This window comes from Varroa destructor, unplaced genomic scaffold (assembly GCF_002443255.2).
Source record: "Varroa destructor unplaced genomic scaffold, Vdes_3.0 BEIS01000003.1, whole genome shotgun sequence".
Lineage (NCBI taxonomy): Eukaryota > Metazoa > Arthropoda > Arachnida > Mesostigmata > Varroidae > Varroa > Varroa destructor.
Genome location: NW_019211456.1, coordinates 51,087,616 through 51,108,342, shown reverse-complemented (window position 1 = coordinate 51,108,342; position 20,727 = coordinate 51,087,616). Strand labels below are relative to the sequence as shown.

At 37.6% G+C, this 20,727-nt stretch overlaps 2 protein-coding genes across 5 annotated transcripts; one reads left to right on the top strand and one right to left on the bottom strand.

The window, feature by feature from the left end:
- Window positions 1-1,810: 1,810 nt before the first annotated feature.
- LOC111247149 (uncharacterized) lies at window positions 1,811-10,531 on the top strand. Of its 3 annotated transcripts, none has more exons than XM_086983100.1 (5): window positions 1,811-3,395; window positions 6,341-6,787; window positions 8,817-8,966; window positions 9,204-9,502; window positions 9,857-10,531. In XM_086983100.1, exons 2-5 carry the CDS (start codon window positions 6,535-6,537, stop codon window positions 10,040-10,042), a joined length of 888 nt encoding a protein of 295 aa, XP_086839226.1. In that variant the 5' UTR covers window positions 1,811-3,395; window positions 6,341-6,534; the 3' UTR covers window positions 10,043-10,531. The 3 variants fall into 3 exon arrangements, with proteins under 3 accessions (XP_086839226.1, XP_022653499.1, XP_086839225.1); XM_022797764.2 differs by having other exon boundaries at window positions 8,772-8,966; XM_086983099.1 differs by lacking the exon at window positions 1,811-3,395 and adding an exon at window positions 3,532-3,946 and having other exon boundaries at window positions 8,772-8,966.
- LOC111247092 (transcription and mRNA export factor ENY2-like) lies at window positions 10,531-19,054 on the bottom strand. Of its 2 annotated transcripts, none has more exons than XM_086983102.1 (4): window positions 18,914-19,054; window positions 11,749-11,932; window positions 11,247-11,461; window positions 10,531-11,047 (listed from the first exon to the last, which is right to left on the bottom strand). In XM_086983102.1, the coding sequence occupies exons 3-4, from the start codon at window positions 11,395-11,397 to the stop codon at window positions 10,911-10,913; spliced, it is 288 nt and encodes a 95-aa protein (XP_086839228.1). In that variant the 5' UTR covers window positions 11,398-11,461; window positions 11,749-11,932; window positions 18,914-19,054; the 3' UTR covers window positions 10,531-10,910. The 2 variants fall into 2 exon arrangements, with proteins under 2 accessions (XP_086839228.1, XP_022653391.1); XM_022797656.2 differs by lacking the exon at window positions 18,914-19,054 and adding an exon at window positions 13,528-13,687.
- Window positions 19,055-20,727: the final 1,673 nt, after the last annotated feature.

Here is a 20,727-nt window from a genome sequence, read left to right as displayed (position 1 = left end):
ATTTTAAATATAAAAAGCAAATAACGTCCAGAAAGTCAAATAAAACATTGCAACGATATATTATGTGTCAACTTTCACAGCTTATGGACGCATGAACCAGAGATACTTTTGCCTTTCACAAGTCCTATGAAGAACAGGTTTTTATTGTCTATACAATCGCTTGTTCGGTCTTACAGAAAATATCGCAAAACAAAAAGTTATAGTACACACAACACTTTGATAAGTTGCAATACGAAACGGCATGAGAATAATACCGATATTTTATAGTTGAAACTGAAATTTTTAGGCACAATGTAACGTAGATACGGATTAAGCAATTACATGTTCAGATGTGAATTTCCAAGTTATCGCAGTTACCTTCTACCACACTGAATCTGATTGATCCTTAGCAGTGTCATCTTTGAACGAACACGTATCAAAATTTCAGTTGTGAATGAAGTTAGTTCTCGGAAGTTTCGAGAGACACTTCTAGGTCTCAATGATAAAGATGACTGAGATCCGAAAAAGGAGCACTGGGCAATTCGTCAGGTGACTTGAATCATCATAATAAAACTCTTTTCGTTAATAAAGAGTGTAGTCGATAATAATTTAGTAGATTTCAGTATATATCTGTTGTTCAAAACAAATCTAGAAGCTCTGTATATGCAACAAGCTTGATTTTGAGAAAATTCGTTGATTACGGGGCTCTAGAGAAGAAATCTTCGACACAGATATAAGACACCCTGTATGATAGAAACGACAAAACGCTTCTATTGTTGCTTACAGCAAGGCTTACATATTAGCTCCCCCGTTTGATACTACAGGTGACCATTTTCTCAAGGGGTAAATATGCCTTACGAAAAACCCATCCACACACAGCAGAGGTTTCCTCTCCCATTCTCCAGTCAAGCAAATCCGCTTAGAAATAAATATTACTTCACAGCCTGGTAGGTAAAACATATCCTTCGGCATAGAGCATAAGAGATATCCGCTCAAAAGCTCGAAAGGAAGAAGCCTTTCTGAACGTTCTGACAATTTTTTTTTGGTTCGGTTTATTCGAATATCATCCTGTCGAAGTTTGTCATTAATAAAACTTATCCTTTGATATTTTTATTCTAGTTATCAGTAGTTTATCACATGTGTACAAGGGACGATCCTTACTTGTTCGGTTTTACATCACTAGATGAAATAGTTGTTAAGAGAGACTTTGCAGATGAAATCATCTCGCTGCTTTAGAAATACTGCTGAAGCATCAAGAGTCACTCAGAATAGCTCAAAAAATCCTTATAATAATACTTGCAGACATTTATTTTCACTGGATTATCACAAATTACGCGAAAATATCTTAACTCTACAACTGCCAACCAGAGAAAAATGAACAGACCTTTTCGTTTTACACACGCACACAGCGGTTTGTTTCGGTTGTCCCAGAGATTTCCGAAGCAATGTATCATGGATTGTTCTGATTCTTAGGTATTTATAGTATTAGCGGTAGTTAGAGCACCTGAAGTAAAGGTTATTTGCAAATGAAAACTTTGAGGCACTGAATTGAATATTTGAGGAAGCACTGCAATTCGCCAATGGCCATGAGGGAACGGTCAACGAATTCCGCTTCCAATTTGAAACCTGAACGAATAAGTTGGACGCTGAATCTCAAGATACTAGTGAGGTTGTAATTATTTGTTCCGCGCCTTCGGGCCTTGATGTCTGTATCCAGTAAGATAGAGTTCCGCTTGCTCTCCGTTCTAGAGTGTATATGCTATTGACTAGACATATTCAAAACTCTCTATACGTATATGCAAGTAAAGACATTGTATATGTTATTGTTATTTCCTAACATTGTCGTACATAATTATATTAATTATAATCTGCCTTTGAATTATTTTCGTTTTCAGGTAACGTTCCCGTTCTGGAGTAAGGCCAGCATTATGACCTACTAATTCCAAACTCTGTTAAGTACAGTTAACATTCACGCTAGGTAAAATCCCAGTTGGACAAATTAATTGAGCGCAGTCTCTGTGACAGAACCCAGGTCTTGTGGTCTTTGTTGGCTAGTCTATTTCATTTTAACACTTAACCTGGCTCAGTGGAAATATGTTGCTTCATATTTCATGGAAATCACGTTATTTACAAACTATTTGTCATGGCTGCAGGCTGAAGTGTTAATTGAACTATCCTTAGACAGTCTTGAAGCTTCATGCGTCATAAAATTAAGTTGTGAAATTAGATAGAACAAAGATCCTGAAAACTATCTGCAATGGTTTTTATTAATAATGTAGAACTTCGAAAACTAAGTTCTAGTTTCGCTATAATCAGCTAATGTAGTCGGTGTTTATTTTTGTTATTAATGAAGGGTCTATCGTTGACCGTTACTCGCCGAACAGTTATTCTAACTCTAAATGGCAACAAACTCGTTGCCCAATTCGAGATTTTATGCTGTTTTTAAATGCGGAAATCTTTTTGTACCGGGTCACAGTGAATTGCGGTTTCTGCAAAAGGAGTTAATTCTCTTTGTCAGTATCGGCAAACATTCATTGATTTGCTACTGCTCGTACGGTGCCCGTTTGCCATATGTGGTGCCGTCGTGGAGAATACTCGGTTTCAATCTAAGTACATTGTGTAAGTGAAGGCATTCTACGCTACGACTAAGTGAACGCAGGACTAAATCCAGGAATCGCTGACGCACATACTCAAGAATCTACAAAAAACAATAACTAGGCATAACTATATGCAAGATATATACGAGAACCATATATATAGAAAATCGTCGCATGTGTTTGGCGCATGCATATATGAAGCCTAGAACGAATAAATACGTTTGTTTTATGAAGCAATCCCTTTTGAGATCGCAAGAAAATGCACATACGATTACGCCCACTTTTTGGCCAATATGCACACCGTTAATTTATCATATCTTCCTGTTAGTGTGGCCATGCCACATTGTTTTAGAAGAGGCGCATAGTCAACCTGCTTCATAATCCGGCCTCTATATTTCTCGTGTGATCGTCTCCGGAGCGTTGCCCGGATTGCGGGGGACGGAGCTCCGCCCCCGACTTCTCGGCCATTCTCGACCATCTCCTCTGTGTGCTTCTCTTCGATCTTCTGCGCTTTCTCGGCCTATAATGAATCGAGAGTGTCACCCGTAAGAGACTGTAGTGTTGTAACGTTCCTTTGCCAAGCTCGTTAGTCGAGGGTGTGATTTTAGCCACATCTGAATCTCATCTTCATCAGAGCACCAGCGGCAGTCATCAAAGAGATGTTCTACAGAATAGAACATCGTGCTCCCGCTTGCCAATAAGACGACATCAGACAAACCTATAATGTGTTTAGAGATTCGCTCTAGCTGTTGACAGTGTAGGAAGGGATGCTGATCTGTACAATCTTCTGAGTCACCGAGTGTACTCTACCTCCAGTCGGTGAGTACGCGCACGTGTGTGATGGCACTAGACCATGATTGTCTCTTCTGTTGTTGATAACAATGGTGGTGCTGATGATGACGAGGACGATGTTAATGAGGCGACAAGAAGTTCCGAGGACGTCATTCACAATGATAATTATGATGAGTTCTACAAAAGAAATAAAACATGTAGTGCTTTCAGTGGCAGCAGGCGATACTTTTCGATGTATCTGTGTGTGTGTACGGGCGCTAGCGCATATGTAAACGCTTGTGCATAGTTATACTTAACAACAAAGTGATAAGAAAACGGACCAGGTTTGCATCGCGGACTACCATGCTTAAACCAAAATGGTCTAATTGGCGTAATAATATAATACATGATTTGGCCATTTTGCTACAATGCAATTCTTTCAACCCAAAAATAGTCATGCCAAAAACCCAAATGAAATGTATTAGGTCGTGTTCGAGCCTGAGTTGTTTGAATAGGACTCTGGTCTGGCTGCGACGCTTGTCAGCAGCGTCGTAATAGACGATGACTTTTGTGCTTTTTTTTTTATAAGGACTATAAAGGTAGGCAGAATTAATTGACTTTTTCTTCATTTTTTACTAAACTATTAATATTATAAACGCGATAATGCAACGGACGCTTAAAAGGCTTGAAACACGAAGTACAACGAGCTCGTCGCAATGTAATAAACAGCAAAAACTTTATTACGTTGCAAAAAAGCTTCAAGTTGTATAGTTATACAGTGACACTGTATAGGATCTATAGTAATGAGTTCAACAGATTATACAGCTATCGAGAACAACCTAAACGTATTGTCCTCATCTAGTTGAAGAATATTCCTAATGCATATCTCAAAAGACTTACATTTATTAGACGAATCAAATCACGCTACGCACAATTTCACGGAGTATGTAAATGTACAACATTTCGGGCTAACAACGCTGCCTTGGGGTTATTTTCAAATTAATGTCTCGGTTAAATCGGAAGTGCATTGGCTTCTACTCAACGAAATGTACCGTCATTAATGGTAACTTAGAAAACTGACATAAATTTTTATTAAATATTTTATTTCTCAAAAAATTGTTAACCCTACGAATCTGGTAAATAGCAACCTAGCACGATCGTTGTTACTATATAAAAATGTTTACATTGTAACAATTTAAACAGACGTCAAAGCGGTACAAAGCTATCCTAATGATGGCACAAAGGTTAAGATGTTAAAAAAGTGATCTTTCTCATTAGTGCTTGCGGTACTTTGTACATATTTTTCCCTTTTCAAACATAGGTCTCTTAAAATACTTGATAAATTCCAGGATGTAATACAGTAAAGCAAATCACAACAGAACACAAATAAATTCGTGAATTACCCAAAATCTTATCTATTTTGTCAACAAAACCATATTAATTGCCATATGTACTACTGACAGTATAGATTGTAGGCTATTTTCAGTAGTGAGTTTTCATTATTTCAGTTTGATTTCAGATTCGGTGATTACAGACCAACAACAGAAGATGCACTATTTAATTGTTACCGACTATATAATTGATTTGTATAATCAGTTCTGTCTCCTGTCCGCATGATTATTTATCATTAATTCATACTGTACCATTCCTTTTTATAACTTTCCTGCATCCATCCATTGCCAATGGTAGTTCTTCTTGTACTAATATACACGCACTTGTACCTTTTTCAAATGTAAAATTTTTAATTTATTTGGATCTTGACACTCGGGCTTCTGGCAAACGGGCCGTGTTGAATCATGGAAAATCAGAATATTCGGATAATTTACAAATTTGTCTTGGAACCGCAGCCGCGGAAACAGTTCGGTGCATAGACCCTGTACGCAATCAAGATGCTGCTACCAGAAGCATCGAGAGCCATTGATCGGAAGATTCCCAGCAAGAACAATGTGAAGTAAAACAGGTCTCCTGGAAAATGAATTTTCTCCGACAATGGATAACGATATCCTGAAAGCTGAGCTAACAATTCAAAGTCCAAAAGTGCACGGTTTGCGCTCAGGTTTGCTGAACGTAAAATATCACACTTGCTTACCTCAAAACAATAAATAAGGTAGAAATATCTATAAATAGGTACCGTATTTTTGAGTTAGGATCAAAAATGAAGACGTTCACTTCGCCTTGTTCTCGCATCGAATCGTGACTTCTAATAGAAAAAATTAATGTTCTACAACAATGGAGACGGGTATGCCAGTGGATGGGCACAACTAAATAGATGGGCAGGCCAGAACCCCATAGCAAATTTACAGCTGTAAACGCTTGTTTCGTCTATTTAGAGATTTAATGCTGTTTTTATGCGCTAGAGTTTGTGAGTCCTGGTGCTTCTATTTCAATTAAAGTACTCTTTCAATAATTGGAGGATATGATGCACAAATTCTGTAATAAGCAGCTAAGACTAAACAGCATAACTAAACGATTCTCATTAAGGGAAAATACTCAACAACATAAAAATCAGGCTATAAAAAATGCAGAGTTCACAGTTCGATTCACCCTACTTAACGGTAAAACATTGTAGTTTTTCAAAGCTTTGTTACATAATTAATATGATAATTGTTATACATGATGTTTTTTGAAATTTCATAGACTGTTGTACCCCGTGGTTCTACAGCAGCGTAAACGTTACGCTGCAGTTTGAATAGCAGAAGGTCATAGATAACAATGGAAAACAAAATAATCGTATCTGTGAAAAAAAATACAAAAGTAAATACCCACTGTATCGCATCTCGTACTCAACAATCGAATATATATATATATATATATATATATTTTTTTTTTTATGTATATATACACACAAAATAAAAATGAGGAAATGTCGCTGTAAGTGTTTTTCGCCGAACCCAATACATTTTTAGAAATAAAGTATGCCTTCAGCCAAAATTAGATAACCACATCATTAAGTCGTTTATTATTGGTTTTTTTATTGTGTCTTACATTTACAGATGGATCGGACAGATCGAGCCCAAACGTCATATTGATAATTAATCGGTTGAAACTAAAATAACTTTGTACTTTCTTTTGCCTTGATCTAATAAGCGACCCTTTACAACTTAACACGACCTCACAATGAAGCATTGACATCATTAGCGAGTAAAGTTAACAAGCAATACCCATATGCTAATTTCTGGACGAAACCATGCAACCTGAAAGTACCTTATCCCTCAACATGGAGTGGCTGGGGTACGATGCCATTCGCCTGACACGCAAAGAGGAAACTATATCCCAAAGAAGCCACAGAGATGAGTATCGGGCCAATGGCGATGAGACTCATGCAGACCTTGAAGATCAACAGGCAGCATTCCGTGATGAGTGGTACACGAATGCTGGGCAGCTAGAGGGAATACTTAGCCAGCTAGACAGTCAACTTGAGAACGGACAACTATTTGCCAGTAAGACCTTGAATATCGAGCGAGTAAAGAGAATGAATCTGCCATATTTACATACCCTCCTTATGTAGTAAGCATGTATATACAGCTGATGAGCCCTTACAAAGTGAAATATACGCAGTGCACGTCAAAGAAAACGAAATCACGGTACTCGTTGTTTGCTAGATGGCCACGCGAGAAATACCCTGGAAAAATAATTTCCAAATATCGCTACAGCTGCCGGTACGAGCTTCTACGGGAAATTTCAAATCAAGTTTTATTCGTATCTTATTTTTCATTATCGAAGACACTAAACACAATAAGTTGCAGTTCTTGTAATTACTGTAGCTGAATTGTACCGTTGCAGCCCCGACAACAGCCTCCAATAATTAAAATTATGATGTTTATAGCATAACTATATTTTGCATTCAGAATGCTTTAATTCAGCCAGCGTTTTTTAAGATTTATTTTTTTTTAAGATAAGCCTACGTTATAAAATAGGATAAAAAAGTTTCAACGGTACGTTATTCGAGTTAGGTACTTTAAAATATAAGCAAATTTCTCCACATTAATCCAGTTCCTTACTAGAACAAAAAAACGTCTCTTGAAAACTACCCTCCGAGGAGAGATTAATGTAATCTTCATAAATTAATGCAACGTGCATGTAATATATAAATTTATTTCGTACAACCTGTCTCGACATTACGGGCTGTTGTATAGTGGGTGCCAAAAATATCTAAATACCCCGTTATTTTAAACAAGCTCTTCTAAGCGAGTCAGCAGAAAACAACTGGTTAAGATTAAAAATGCATTTTTAGAGAATTTTTTTTAAAAAGCAATACTTCTCTAAAAAAAAGAAGAATCATTTATTTAAGATTAACAACGAAATCCAAACGTGTTCCTTCAAAAATACTCATCTTTTGATCAGGGCGTTGCTTCTAACATTAATTTTATGTAATATAGTGTGCAATAACATTATTCACTATAATGCATATGCAAAGTTGCCTAAGAAACATTTTAGGACAGTAGATATTTGCGCAAAAAATAGAATGATAATTTTTTACAATATGACTTGTTAGCTTTTTGCGGCTTTTTGCAACAACACAAACCATGAAAAACTAGAGAATAAATGGTTTTGATTAAATTTTGACAGTACAGAGCGGCAGGTCATTCAAGTTATAAGGAAGTTAGGTCTCCGAGGGTGTTGAATCGTAAGTTATCAATAATCTATGTAGTGCACAAGTATGGCCCGAAACTTTTAACGAACGAATTATCCGCTTGAGCTTTATTTTGGGTAAATACGAGAAACCAGAAGCATCGCTTAACAAAAAACAAACTACAGGCGCCTCAAAGACGCCCAGAGGCTTTCTTTTGTGTAAAATTGCCAATTCCAATTGTTTCGTTCGGTTTTCATCCTCGTTCAACATTTGCTGCAGGCCAATCTGTTATGAAATGTTTTATTTCGAATTATACATGTGACACCTGTTAAAGATTCTGCAACCGCTGGGAGGATTTTTGGTTTCTATGAACTGAGAATTCTATTAACTTGACTGCCTGACCGACCTATTTCTTTTCACACATTAAACAAATAATGTAATATGTCTTAATCTGTTCTTAAATGAGTCATAACATTAGCGATACTACGTGAGAACTCACACCTTTCCTGATAAGCATATGGAAATAAACACGTGATCTTTTTTGACTTATCCATTTAACTTAAGTTTTTAAAGGTTTATTCGAAAACATACTTCTCATTATTAGTTTGTTTTCTCAGGTTCAGACTAATCCATCTGAAATAAAGGGGGGCTCAAATATGTTTTGGAGCCATCACGTATTGAATTCTACTTTGTTGATGTGGAAAACTAAGATAATATCAAAATTTCTTATCTATAGTAATCAAAAAAAGATGTAGCTATCCGGTTTCAGCATTTTTTACAATATATGCTCAGTGAAACAGACATATTGTCTTTTTGCAATGACTTTCGTTCTTATAAAAATGTTTTTTTAGATATTAACACGTTATCCGAAACTGACGCAGATTCGATTTGCGTAGTTATAAACAGCTCTCTACAGCAGAATCAACAAGAGGTTAGCCAATCGGCCAGGCCGACGATTGCAAACGGATTTCTAGCGGCTGACGTTGCCGTATCGTATACACAGGTGATGTCAACGGTCGAAACAGCCATGACTGATAAAAATACAGGTACAGATGTGATAAAGAAAAAAAATATGGATCATACAGAAGTAACATTCGCATTTATTAGCCTTATGCATGATCGGTTCTTCATATTATGTCAGTTAATCTGATAATAATAGAACTAAGAAAAAAAAAAACGATAACCAGAACCTAAGTTGGGTAGGATGAATCTGATGGTCCCGAAGCGTAAAAATAACATTCAGAGAGATACGCCTAACGAGATATTTGTTACGTTTGATTTAGAAAGTTTTGGAGACTTCAGCGAGACAGGAAGATATTTACAGAATGTTCCTCATACATCGACCCAAGCAAACATCAACGGTCAGACAATTAGTGAGTCCGACAAACTTGTGCTAATAAGCGGTTTAAAAGAAAGGGATCAGCCCTCTTCGAACGAAAGTGGGCGATTAACAAGAAAAGAACGAACTGCTTTTACTAAAAGGCAACTAAGTGCACTTGAGGAAGAATTTACCCGACATAACTACCTCACGCGTATGAGACGATATGAGATTGCCCATTCGCTTCAATTAACCGAAAGACAGGTTTGTTATGGTCGGTGATGCGCGCTTTATCCTGAATTTCTATTTAATAGCATACATAACCTTATTAAAGCCCAGTAAACATGTCAAGCTAATTGGAACAAACTGAAGAATAGCTTTGTCTAGCTCTCTTACAGAACATCTTTTGAAAAGAAACAATTTTCACTATACATAACGTGGACTATTTCATTCTTTCTTAGACCTCGGACCTCCTATTATTATTAAAATAGGTAGCCAGAATTGCCATTTTCGCGTATAGCCATAAACAGTAAATACCCTATACACTTGTACTATAATATTTACATACGAATAAAACTATTAACAATTTTACCGGGGTCATGTTGTATCCTGCTCTAGGTGAAGGTTTGGTTTCAAAATCGGCGCATGAAATGGAAACGAAATAAAGGGACCCAAATGTGCCGAGAAAGGCCAATCGGAATTTTGCCACAGAGAACCGCGCTTACACTAGGGCCTTCAGTACAATGGCAGTCGATACAGCAGGCTACACCTCATCTACAGATCAACAACACTAGGCCCACCTAAAACCTATCATCATCATCATCCTCGACGGATGGTTTCCCGAGCACTACAAGCTTTGCATTTATTTAAAGTCCACTCTTGCTAGCAAGTACTTTGAATAGCAGTAGTTCAGGTCGAACCTTATTTTTCCATGAACTATTATAATTATCAGTTGTATAGTAATAGAATACATGCCGAAAATCTATATAGTAATCGTAATGTAGACATTACACTTACATGACATGTACATATTTACACCACACACGCATAGTTATATATGGATGTCTGGTATAGATAAGACCATGCAGTACGCATTGCACTACCCTGAACTGTCGATTGAAGCGTACACTTCAAATTATGTGATCCTCGTAAGAGTAAGATAAAATCTCATGGAGGCACAAGTGACAGGCCGCAGCTATAGCTTTATGTAAAAATTCTCTAAAGTATTTTCTTGTGGCAAACATAATACACGTATTTTAGCCATCGTTTTCAGTAAATAAAAACACGCTTCATTTAGTACTTATTTGTGTACATATTTATTCGATTATATATTTACATATTTACAAAATTCGTGTTACTCTATAAGGCTATTTCTTTAGCCTTAATATTTAATCATCATTTAGTCCTGCTCTAGCCATTTCGTGTTGTGGAAGAATGAGTATACAGTTAATTATAGTATAACGTCTCTGCTATGGTTCAATACGATCCGAACACTGTTTTGCTTACAGAAAAACAAGTGTTTACCTCGTTATCGGCTAATAATAACAGGTTTTCCACAAATGCAACTTCGATCTAAAACAAGTGTGTGTTTACCTGTCCGTAACAGTGGCATCAGAGATTCGCTCTGTGCGACGTAAGCGCATCCATTCCCACTGCTTGTAACTGTGTCCTCTTAGAGAATGCCACCGCTACGCATAATGAATTCGCGAATTTCGTAGAGGAGCTCTTTTTTCACCGAATCAGGAATTGTGCTTCGCGCTTTAGGCATCAGATGGGCATGAAGCTCATCCACATTAACGTTGTTTACGCCTACAAGTAGAAAAAATACAAAAACACGTTTGATTCATGATAACGCTGCAAATACTTAGCGGTGAAATTATTGCATGTTAGAATACACTACTTAGCAACGATTCTACAGGATCTGACCTCTTGTTTAGAAATCCCTTTCAGAACATGTCACCATGTTCCGGTTAAGCAACCGCGGCCATCACAACCAAAAATTAATTACCTCGTTCTTTAATGAGTTTCCGGGCCTCGGCCTTCAACTCATCCTTCCATCCACACGAAACAAGTCTCGTTTTAAGAAGTTCTCTAATCCGTTCTTCTTCTCCACTTTCGACCAAACGGGCCTTCACACGCTCGCTTAGTTCAGCGTTCATTTCGTCTTAGCGAAGGATCGGCGATACACGAAAACGCTCTGTCATGCAGCCTGAACGGGCAATGCTAAAAACGCGCAGTCATAGACACAATGCACAACCATTAGCTTCTTCTAAACCAGTGACCGTGGTTTCAGAACTTAATAAGGCAGTAGTATATACGTGAGAAAGCCAATCCTTAATAAAACGTAAATCGGTTAATATCGAAGCATCCTTCCACCACGGCGGATCAAATCATTCCGGAGAACTTCAATCTCGAGCTATAACTAACGCGGTTATCTATTATAGACAGGCAAGGACATTAGCTTTTGTACGATTGGCCGGAGGGATACTCACGTTTTTAAATTGACGTACCTGTTTTATTAGAGAACAGCGACGCGAAGCAGGACTACCACGCAATGTCGAAGCGCCTGGATTCTTCGCTGTTTGTTTATCAGTAAAGCGATCTGTTGTTGTCTGCTCTCCTTAAGTAAAACCGGCTGTTGTCGTCCGCGTTGTTTAAATTGAGCGCGGGATGTATAAACGTGATGAAGCCAATCTGTAATCAAATGAAAATCGGTTAGTATAAAAATCGTACCTTCACACGACGGATTAAATCACTGTAAAGAACTTCAATCTCGAACTGCTATCTATTATAATTTATTATAGTGTTAGCCCACTTCATTTAAAGGTCGTTTAAAGACAGTTCACGGACGGCGCGCATAAGCTACAGAAAGACTTTGATTTTTCCAGAACTCTCAAGTATTGCGAAAACACCGACAGGTCCTCATTGGCCTCGCGCACTTCTCTTCCGTTGTAACTAAAAGACCGTCATCATCAGCTGGTGCCATGTCGCGGAACGCCATTTTCATTCCATCCGTTCATATATATATGTTTATAGAGCAGTCAATACAGATTCTGTAGTTAATTTTGTATAATATAACTATAGTATTCTACAGTTTACACTCAGTAGCTCATTCCATAAGTCACCTCAATCAGACGAATAAAATGCGTGATGTTAGTTTGAAAAGTAGGCGAGTTGCGTTTTGCGCTATAAGCCCGCCGTCTAAACCAATGCGATAATCTCACCTCGTATAGGGTATCTATATCCGATAAAACTATCTGTTGGGCCGACATGGTTAAATCGAAGATTTAGGAAGGTCTGTTCATAAATACACAAGCAATGCCTTTTTTCTGAAGGAATAAAAACACAGACCGTTTATGTAATACTAATGGCTGCTTATAGACATTATAGTCCGTAGCTTTTGCAAAATTGCTTTGGTAGATCAATTGAAAATGATCCTCGTGATAGCTGTTATACCTTCTTCAGGGGTATTTAGGGTAAATTTAACTGTGGTAGCGGCAATCTTTGACGTTATTTTTCTCGCAAGGGACTCGAAGTGGGTCATCACCGCGCTTTCAGGTGAGTGCTATGTTACCTCCATAAAGACTACTGCAGTCTTATGTTTTTTGTTATGTTGCAATGTTAGGTTGAATCCTTTTCACCGATAACTTGAAAGAGATGTAGACTAGAAAGCTAAAGACGCGGTTGGTGACAATCAAATTCTATTGAAACATTTACAGATGAATTTACCTACTACTGTTCTGAAAAAAAAGTAATAAAATAACCTTTAAATAAAAAAATATGTAGGCATTAGCAGTAAGCTTCAGCCGAGTAAAATCCATAAAGACCAAGTCAATAATATATATATGTTTCTTAACGGTTCAAGAGATTTGCATTCTTCAAATAATGTCAATGGCTTTGTTAAAGATAGCCGTTCCGAGGCTGTGTTATAGAATATTATCTTGAATGAGTATGAAGCAAATATGTTGGTGCAACTTAAGGGCTAACGGCATCATTCTTCATCAACAAATCAAAATACAAAGCACATCAGCATTTTCCAAAACTCATATAACGTTGTATATTTACATTTATGGTATTTGTGACTTAACATTCGTGTATGTTACAGTTCTGGTAAGTTTTCGATATTCGCGCAAATTTATAACCTTGCTGATTGATTAAAGTTATATTACTTTGCAAAATTTATACGTAATGAAGAAATATAAGACAAGGTTCCCATGTTTTTCGGTTCCTTACTTAAATAGTTTCCACTTATTATCTAGCAGAAATACCTAATGAATGAAAATAAGTACCTGAATTTTGCGAATGCAAGTTGTTTTTTAAGGTTAGAATCTCAATGTTCGTTCGTACCAGCAATTCGTGGAACGCAACTTCACAAATGAGTAATGCGCGTTGGCTAATTAAGGAAATCGTTATGGCTATTTTATGGGGTTAATAACAGGTGTGCATGGCACGCTACTGAATACTTGTATTAGAAATCGCAATACGTTGCGTAGATCAATCCAGCCAAGATTTGGTTAAAGTTTCGCGCCAAAATTCAAAATGAAGCGTTACCGGTATGTTTCACTTAGTGGCAAACGACCAGCTAAAACTAGTTCTGAAATTAGGTGTATGTAACTCTGAATAGCAGGCTTGAACAGAAATTTGCACCATACATTTAGGCTAGTATGGAAGACACACTGCGCAAAGGCAATGGATTGCCCAAAAGTAGGCTCTCCTTTCTAATGTAATTATTATTATATATCGGTCATTGAAGACTATTGGCAACACGTCCCGGCGGGCACGTGAAGAATTAAGATGGTTTTATTGCACTTTAACGAAGTTATACTAAGTGCAATAAGGATGTATGGCATAGTGCTAAGCAGAGATCTATGGCCTTTTAGCCTGTACGCCCAACGGGCGGTGTGTCTATATCGATGAAATAATATTTTTCCAATAAAATAATCAAGCAAAAGCTAAAAGATGGTACCAAGTGTTGAGCTTGTAGGGTGCGGTTGTTTCTAAGAAAAGACGCACGCACTGATGCTGCAGAAACGAATAAGTCCAACAACGCATATGGTTAAGGGTTTGACAATTTGACTTGTGCGCTTACCTATAATGTATAAACGTTTTGAGTAATAGGAACTGTCTTCTCTTCGAATAAGTGCAGCCTATTAATTTCTATGTTGATAAATGGATGGAAGAACGTGATATTTGACTCATATGGATATTTTCTTTAGCTGTTCAATTTTCAGCTGTCTTTCTTTGTCGGCAAATGGTAAAAAAATTGTCTAGGCCAGTGCATTTAATAGTCAACGGTAATTTATAGGTGAGTTATTGCACGATGTATATATATATGTATATCTTATGAGCTTCGACTAGGATGAAATGTTCTTTTATGGTGGAAGCGGTCTACATAATAGCCCGGCGTGCCACGCTTCAAATATTTGGTAAGGAGTATGATGTAGCCGGCAGGGTCGATTTGATAATCCTGGCATGGAACACTTTGATCTAGTAGCCCTCCACGTAATATAGCAATGAAGAGTGTTGCAACTGTTTCGGAATGTAGTTATTTTTAAAACCACCCAAATATACGTGTTTCAATTAGTCATATTTGGTATACAAGTTGTGTGTATTTGCGAGGGCTGCGCGCCGGTGCTAACGCCGTACACGTCAAAGAAGCTGATTCTTATTCAATGTAACGAAGTGGAGTAATGATACACGCCTGCATGAGAGTTCAAGAAGTATTATGGAACTGTTTTTAGGTCCGAAGCTTTGTTTGTGTGATTCTATTGAGTACCTTCGAACAGTGGGAAAAATATTCTTACATGGCAGTAAATAGCCATAATCTTAATTAGATCAATGCTCCATGATAATCTAACTTATAAACTTTCAATGCAAAATCCTTTCGCTGTTTTAAATGGTAGTCCAAGTTGATTTTGGACTTCAAAAATACGCATAGCTTTCATGGCATTTCATTCAAATGCTCGAAAAACCTTATAAATACGCATTTGTAGCATTAATTCTATTGTTCTACTACTTTTGAAATTATATCTATATTAAGGAGGGTTCCTTCCCTTGTACATTTAAATCAATGGAGCGAATAATCTACCACTAGTACAAACAATTTTTTCAATATCTTGGGTTGGAGTTGTTAGATTCCTCAACTTTGTCAATCTTGCTGATATGTGCCCCTGACCGTTACAAAAAATTGCTCCTTTCAGAAAAACTCTCGCAAACTCTTATATCGTTCTAGAATCAGTATTTTCTTATTAAGTAGGTATGTTAATTCTCATACAATAACGGTCTAACGAAAAATAAATACAATAGATGGAGCCAAATATTTTTAGATGAAAATTTTAAAAAGTGAAACTTGCACATTGTGTCGTTGATATGTACGGCATCTTTTAGCGAGATGGAAGACGTGACCTAAAGCGTCCCTTCAGTCGTTGTTAGACACTGGTCTGCAAGAGCTCGAGTCACCCTATGATTTAGAAGATGCTACTATCAAGCGTAGCGTATTCGCGCGATGTGTTCCTCATGGTGCCAGCGGAACTTCGTTGTTTAGGTGCGTTGTGTGCATGCCATTATATGTCGTTTATAGTGTAACTGATTTCCGATATGAGGTAGCTGGTCGTTGCTGGAGGCTATTTCGCCGTGCCTTCATTAATGTTAGTGTGACGAGGTGTTTCATCTCGCCTCAACGAGTGGCGTCGCAGATATTTCTACAAGTGAACACAGTATGCTAGGTTCGCTCAACGTGGTGGAGATCCATTACCGCAATAATCTAGAAGGTGATTCGTTTCCAACCGTATTATCAAAACCGTTCGATTGTTTGGTGTTACTGGGTACTGGTCGAGCCACCTCGGTCCGCCGTGGATGATTACCAACCTCTTCATGATTACCACTTCACATATAGACTGGTAACACTATCTACCGCTTTCGATGTACCTCCAGTCTACCGATGTTATGATTTGTTTCTCAGTTGGAAAAGAATGTCCATTCGGTACATGATGCGGAGCCGATTACTTACATAGAACTTAGAAGAGTATTAGAATGAAAAAAAACGCTACTGGATTTTATTCGATGATCGCCATGGTCACTCTCTACAGGGGCAGCAACGGTTAGTTACGGGCTTACCTAACGATGACAACGAACGAGGTACGAGTAACGGCAATAACCTAAATCTGTCTAAAAAATGTCTATGATGATAAAAACAGGTTTTCCCCATTTTTCCTTATACGATAGTTTAAAAGGTTTCTTAGAATTACCTTTTATTTGCTTTTATTTTTACGTTTATTTGCTGTAAATGAATCAGTTACATTGGCAAGCCTTCTTGTCGTCCTCTTTTGCATCGATATCCGATCCAGTTAGCTGCTCTCGTAAGCACAACAACTAGGGGCCCCATCAGACACATGAAACACTGAGAAATTTAGGTCGAATCACGCTAACGGTTGCCGCCATTTGATGAGGTTCTTTTCATAGCCGTGTAAACTGAATGTTTTTACATTTTTTTTTTTTTTGCTATACCATAAGCGTAAGTCACAGTTTCTGCTTGTACTGTCTACCAATACTTTAAACCTCCGTCGTTCCAAGTAAAAATATTGTTACTTTTATTATTAATAATTTTCCGTATGTTTTCCCAATTATTCAGCCGGTCTGTACCAGCCAAATTACGCTTGCCAAGCGTTTAATCCATTCAAAATGCGTTTTAAGCGTTTGCAATCATCCTTGCGATGATCGTTAAGGGTCAGGCGCGATACCTTTTTGCAGCCTTAGTCCTTTTGGGGGCTTTGTAATTTAATCTGCAATATGCATATGGATACATTGCGAATACGTAGTCGTTGCTGTAGGTGAACGTGCTTACGAAACACAACATTACGTTTTTCTTATTACACGAGTCAGGCTGGCAGAAAAACATACTCGATTACAAATTCAAAGATCTGATAATTCACCATTATTGCTGACGAATTTTTTGCAGCATTCGACATTACTCTTGCTTGGCATCTAATGAGAACTTGTAGAACTACAGAAGTGGTACTTCTGTTTGGGTTTTACAATGTATTTATGTTAAATGCGTCACCTTTGTTACAGTAACGCAAGCAGTATATTCTCCTTATCCTTGATTTTCACCGAAAGTACGCTGTTGTATTCTATTAGCTGAAGTCAATCGGAATATACGAATTTCGCCCAAACGCCTTAAGCTGCCCAGTCGGATTAAATCCAGTTCGGCGACGAAATATAGGAGCCCATCGGATGTTGGAATAATTAAAGCAAAATTTATCCAGTCGGCCTTTATGCTTTTTAAGGATTTCAGACAAAACATGCTGTCAACATATTAGCCTGGCAGGTAAAAATTAAGTCTTACCGATCATGCAGCAAATTGCCGACTGCGTCCTATTCCACTATTCACTGTAGGCACAATCCTGCTAAGACCTCCTCTAAGTGGAACTAATGTTGCATAGGTAGGAAGTTTTTTCATCTTTCACTCAGGAAATAGTACTGAGACGCTTGTCTCTGAAGATGTCGAAGAATTTCAGCTGCAGAGTTCGAGGTGGTACAAATGTTGCGAATGAAAAAAGTACATGACGTCCCAACACAGTTTGTTTGCATGACGGTTTCTTGACACAGCCGTTGAAATGAGCTTTACTTTTTAATGAGACCACTAATTTCATAATACGAGGAAAGCTAGAACGGCTATAGTGCTGTTCCACTGCAGCCTTGAATATTTGCTGCGGATGTTGACTTTATTTCAGGGTAACCAAAAAGTCGTCATGATGTCAGAGGCTAACGTTGTCAGAATAGTTCGTTTCGAAAGGATGAGGTCGTTGATCGTGAATCGTTGCAAAACGCATACACGAACTAGTTGTAGACAGAGACACGGATTTGCTCATGACACCCGGCAATGGTTAGATAATAATTTATAAGTTAATAATATTTCAAAAGTTAGCTGTTACAGTGCGGTAATTTGTAATTAAAACCGTATCTGGCGTAATGCTGGTATCAATCAATCTAGCTAGAAAGCTTGCGTCGATCGTTCTTTATGCCTACTGGGGCATTTATTTTCCGAATTAGATGTGCTATTCACGACCCCACTCATCTGCTCTAGCAGTAGTTAATACTCTAGTCTATGAGTTAATTTTTAATAATAGCAAAGATTACCAGATCCTCGCAATGCTACAGTGTTTGTCTACTACCCTTAGGAGATAGGTAATGATTTGAAATTAAATGTAAATACACTTAACTTGCAGTTAATTTAGTGCAAGGAGTCAACCGTCTCAAGTAACGCTTAACGGCAGTATAAAATCTAAATGCCTACTCATTTGGAAACCCTTAATTAGGATTGATCAGGCAAAAAGTAGGTTGTCGCATCGCGTAAACCCCGGCATGTCTCCCATAGTCAAACAGTTTTGATAGTAATTATTTTCAGATTAAATTGTGCCACTTCATTCTAGCACGGTAACCAAAGTTTTACAATAATTCCAAACAGGTTTGCACGACATTTTTTTTGTATCTGATAATATGCAATCTATATATTTACAGTTTTCTGTACTTAACAGACCGATATTTATTTGTCTCATCGTTCGTTGATTACTTCTTTTTCAAGGCAGAGTATTACGTATTATAGGCGGTCAATGATATCCTTGCTTGTGCCAGATTCATTCCAAACTATATATTATTAGATTATGAAAAACATACCTTTTTTTGTTGAATTATAAATTCAAGCTCCAGGGGTATAACTTGTTAGTGAGCTTCCGAGTTCAATTTTTGACCGCGTATCAAAATGATAATATTCTCTCTATATCGAGTTGCGTGATGATTCGTCGGTGTGTACTGAGCTGCATTCAAAATTGCTTTTGCCGCCCAGATACAGCTGACTATTGCGCCGAATCGGTGACCCATTTAGGTTTTGTTATTCTGCAATTGTCTCTGATTTTGGACAGTAACATTATATGGCCTCGTCTAACCCTCTCGTTGACTTTTGACGGCACAGGTCTCAGGATTAAAAAAGGCCGAAACACCACCACGTACAAAAGCTGTAAGTATATTTTGTTGAAATCTTAGATTCTATGTTCTCTCATAATCTATGTAAACAACAAATAAATAGAACAGGTTCTCACTATCTGAAATCTCTATCTGACAGCTGCACGTCGTACTTATACTAAAAACGATATGCAGCTATCTATACTATACATAATTCACCTTTTCAAAGAACAAAATTATTGTTATTCTTTTCAGTAAAATATATAATAAATGCTCAAGATACGCTAAGGGGTGCGTGTTCAATCTTGTTGACACTTTTAAGGGTCGTTGATATATACACGGTCATCGGTCACAGCTTTTGCTTCAGTTCCTTTATATAATCAATCAGCTTCAAGACCAACGGCGCTTCAGGTCGTTCGTTATATAGGCGATATACATCCGTGTCTGATCATACCTCCATTACGTATATGACATCAAGTTTTGTTCCTAACCTAAATATTGAGCGAAGTAAACACTTGTTTCACATACGATGTGAACCACCATCCCGTGCTTAATACTGGTACTATTAGATATTGTTACAAAGTACATTATTAACCGTTAGGTGTTTTATTGATAGAGGGCGCTTCGGTGGTACGATTGGCAGGCGGAAAAAATCAAAAGTCAGCATTAACATTTATCAATCAGACCTTTTTTTTCTCATTGGAATGACATGGTTGGCTCGTGTGGCTAAAAGTAGCTATTGGGTAAACTAAGGTCATAAATCTGGATGAGCGCCCACCTTGACACTTGTAAAACCGCAATTGACAGCGAAATTAGAGAGTGCTGTCAAATGTAAATCTAGCTCATTAAAACTGTCCAACAAATCATTTCAGACAAATTTATCTTTTCATTTTCTAGTAACCAGCTGACCCTAAAATGATAAAGTCTATTTAAAAATAAGTATCGCCCAATGAACTGGCTTAACTAACACATAATCAAGTCGAATTCATTTTGCCTCCTGCAGCGCGTTGAATACGTCCAACAAATGCTAAAGCCAAATGAATTTTTTTATCTTCCAAATAATTTACTGATCCACGGTGGAATAGATCTAGCTGAATATTATTATAATGCATTGAGTCCGTTTTTCAAGTATCCGTTCTCAAGAGTCCGTTTCTCATGCATTATCTGTCCAAGCAACAAGAAACAATTGAAGTAGTGTCATATCTGTAAAGCCTCAATGAGGAACGAGACCAACTGGCCATTGGATTAGTTTTCTTAACTTTCCGGTCCCTCAATTGATCGCAAAGCATATATTGTCGTGCCATCAAATATTGTTACTGGCTAGATATGTTCTACAATCATATAATCATTACTTTTGTCAGTACCGTAGACGACGGTGATAGGCCCGCTCGATCAGGCACATTCAGAGACGTCTCTCCTTCAAAAGGAAATGACACATCATACGTTTAGGAGCATTCTGTACACTGTGCGCACCAATAAAAAAAGAAAAAAAAAACTGTTGTTCTATAATCCTTTTAAAGAATAATAGA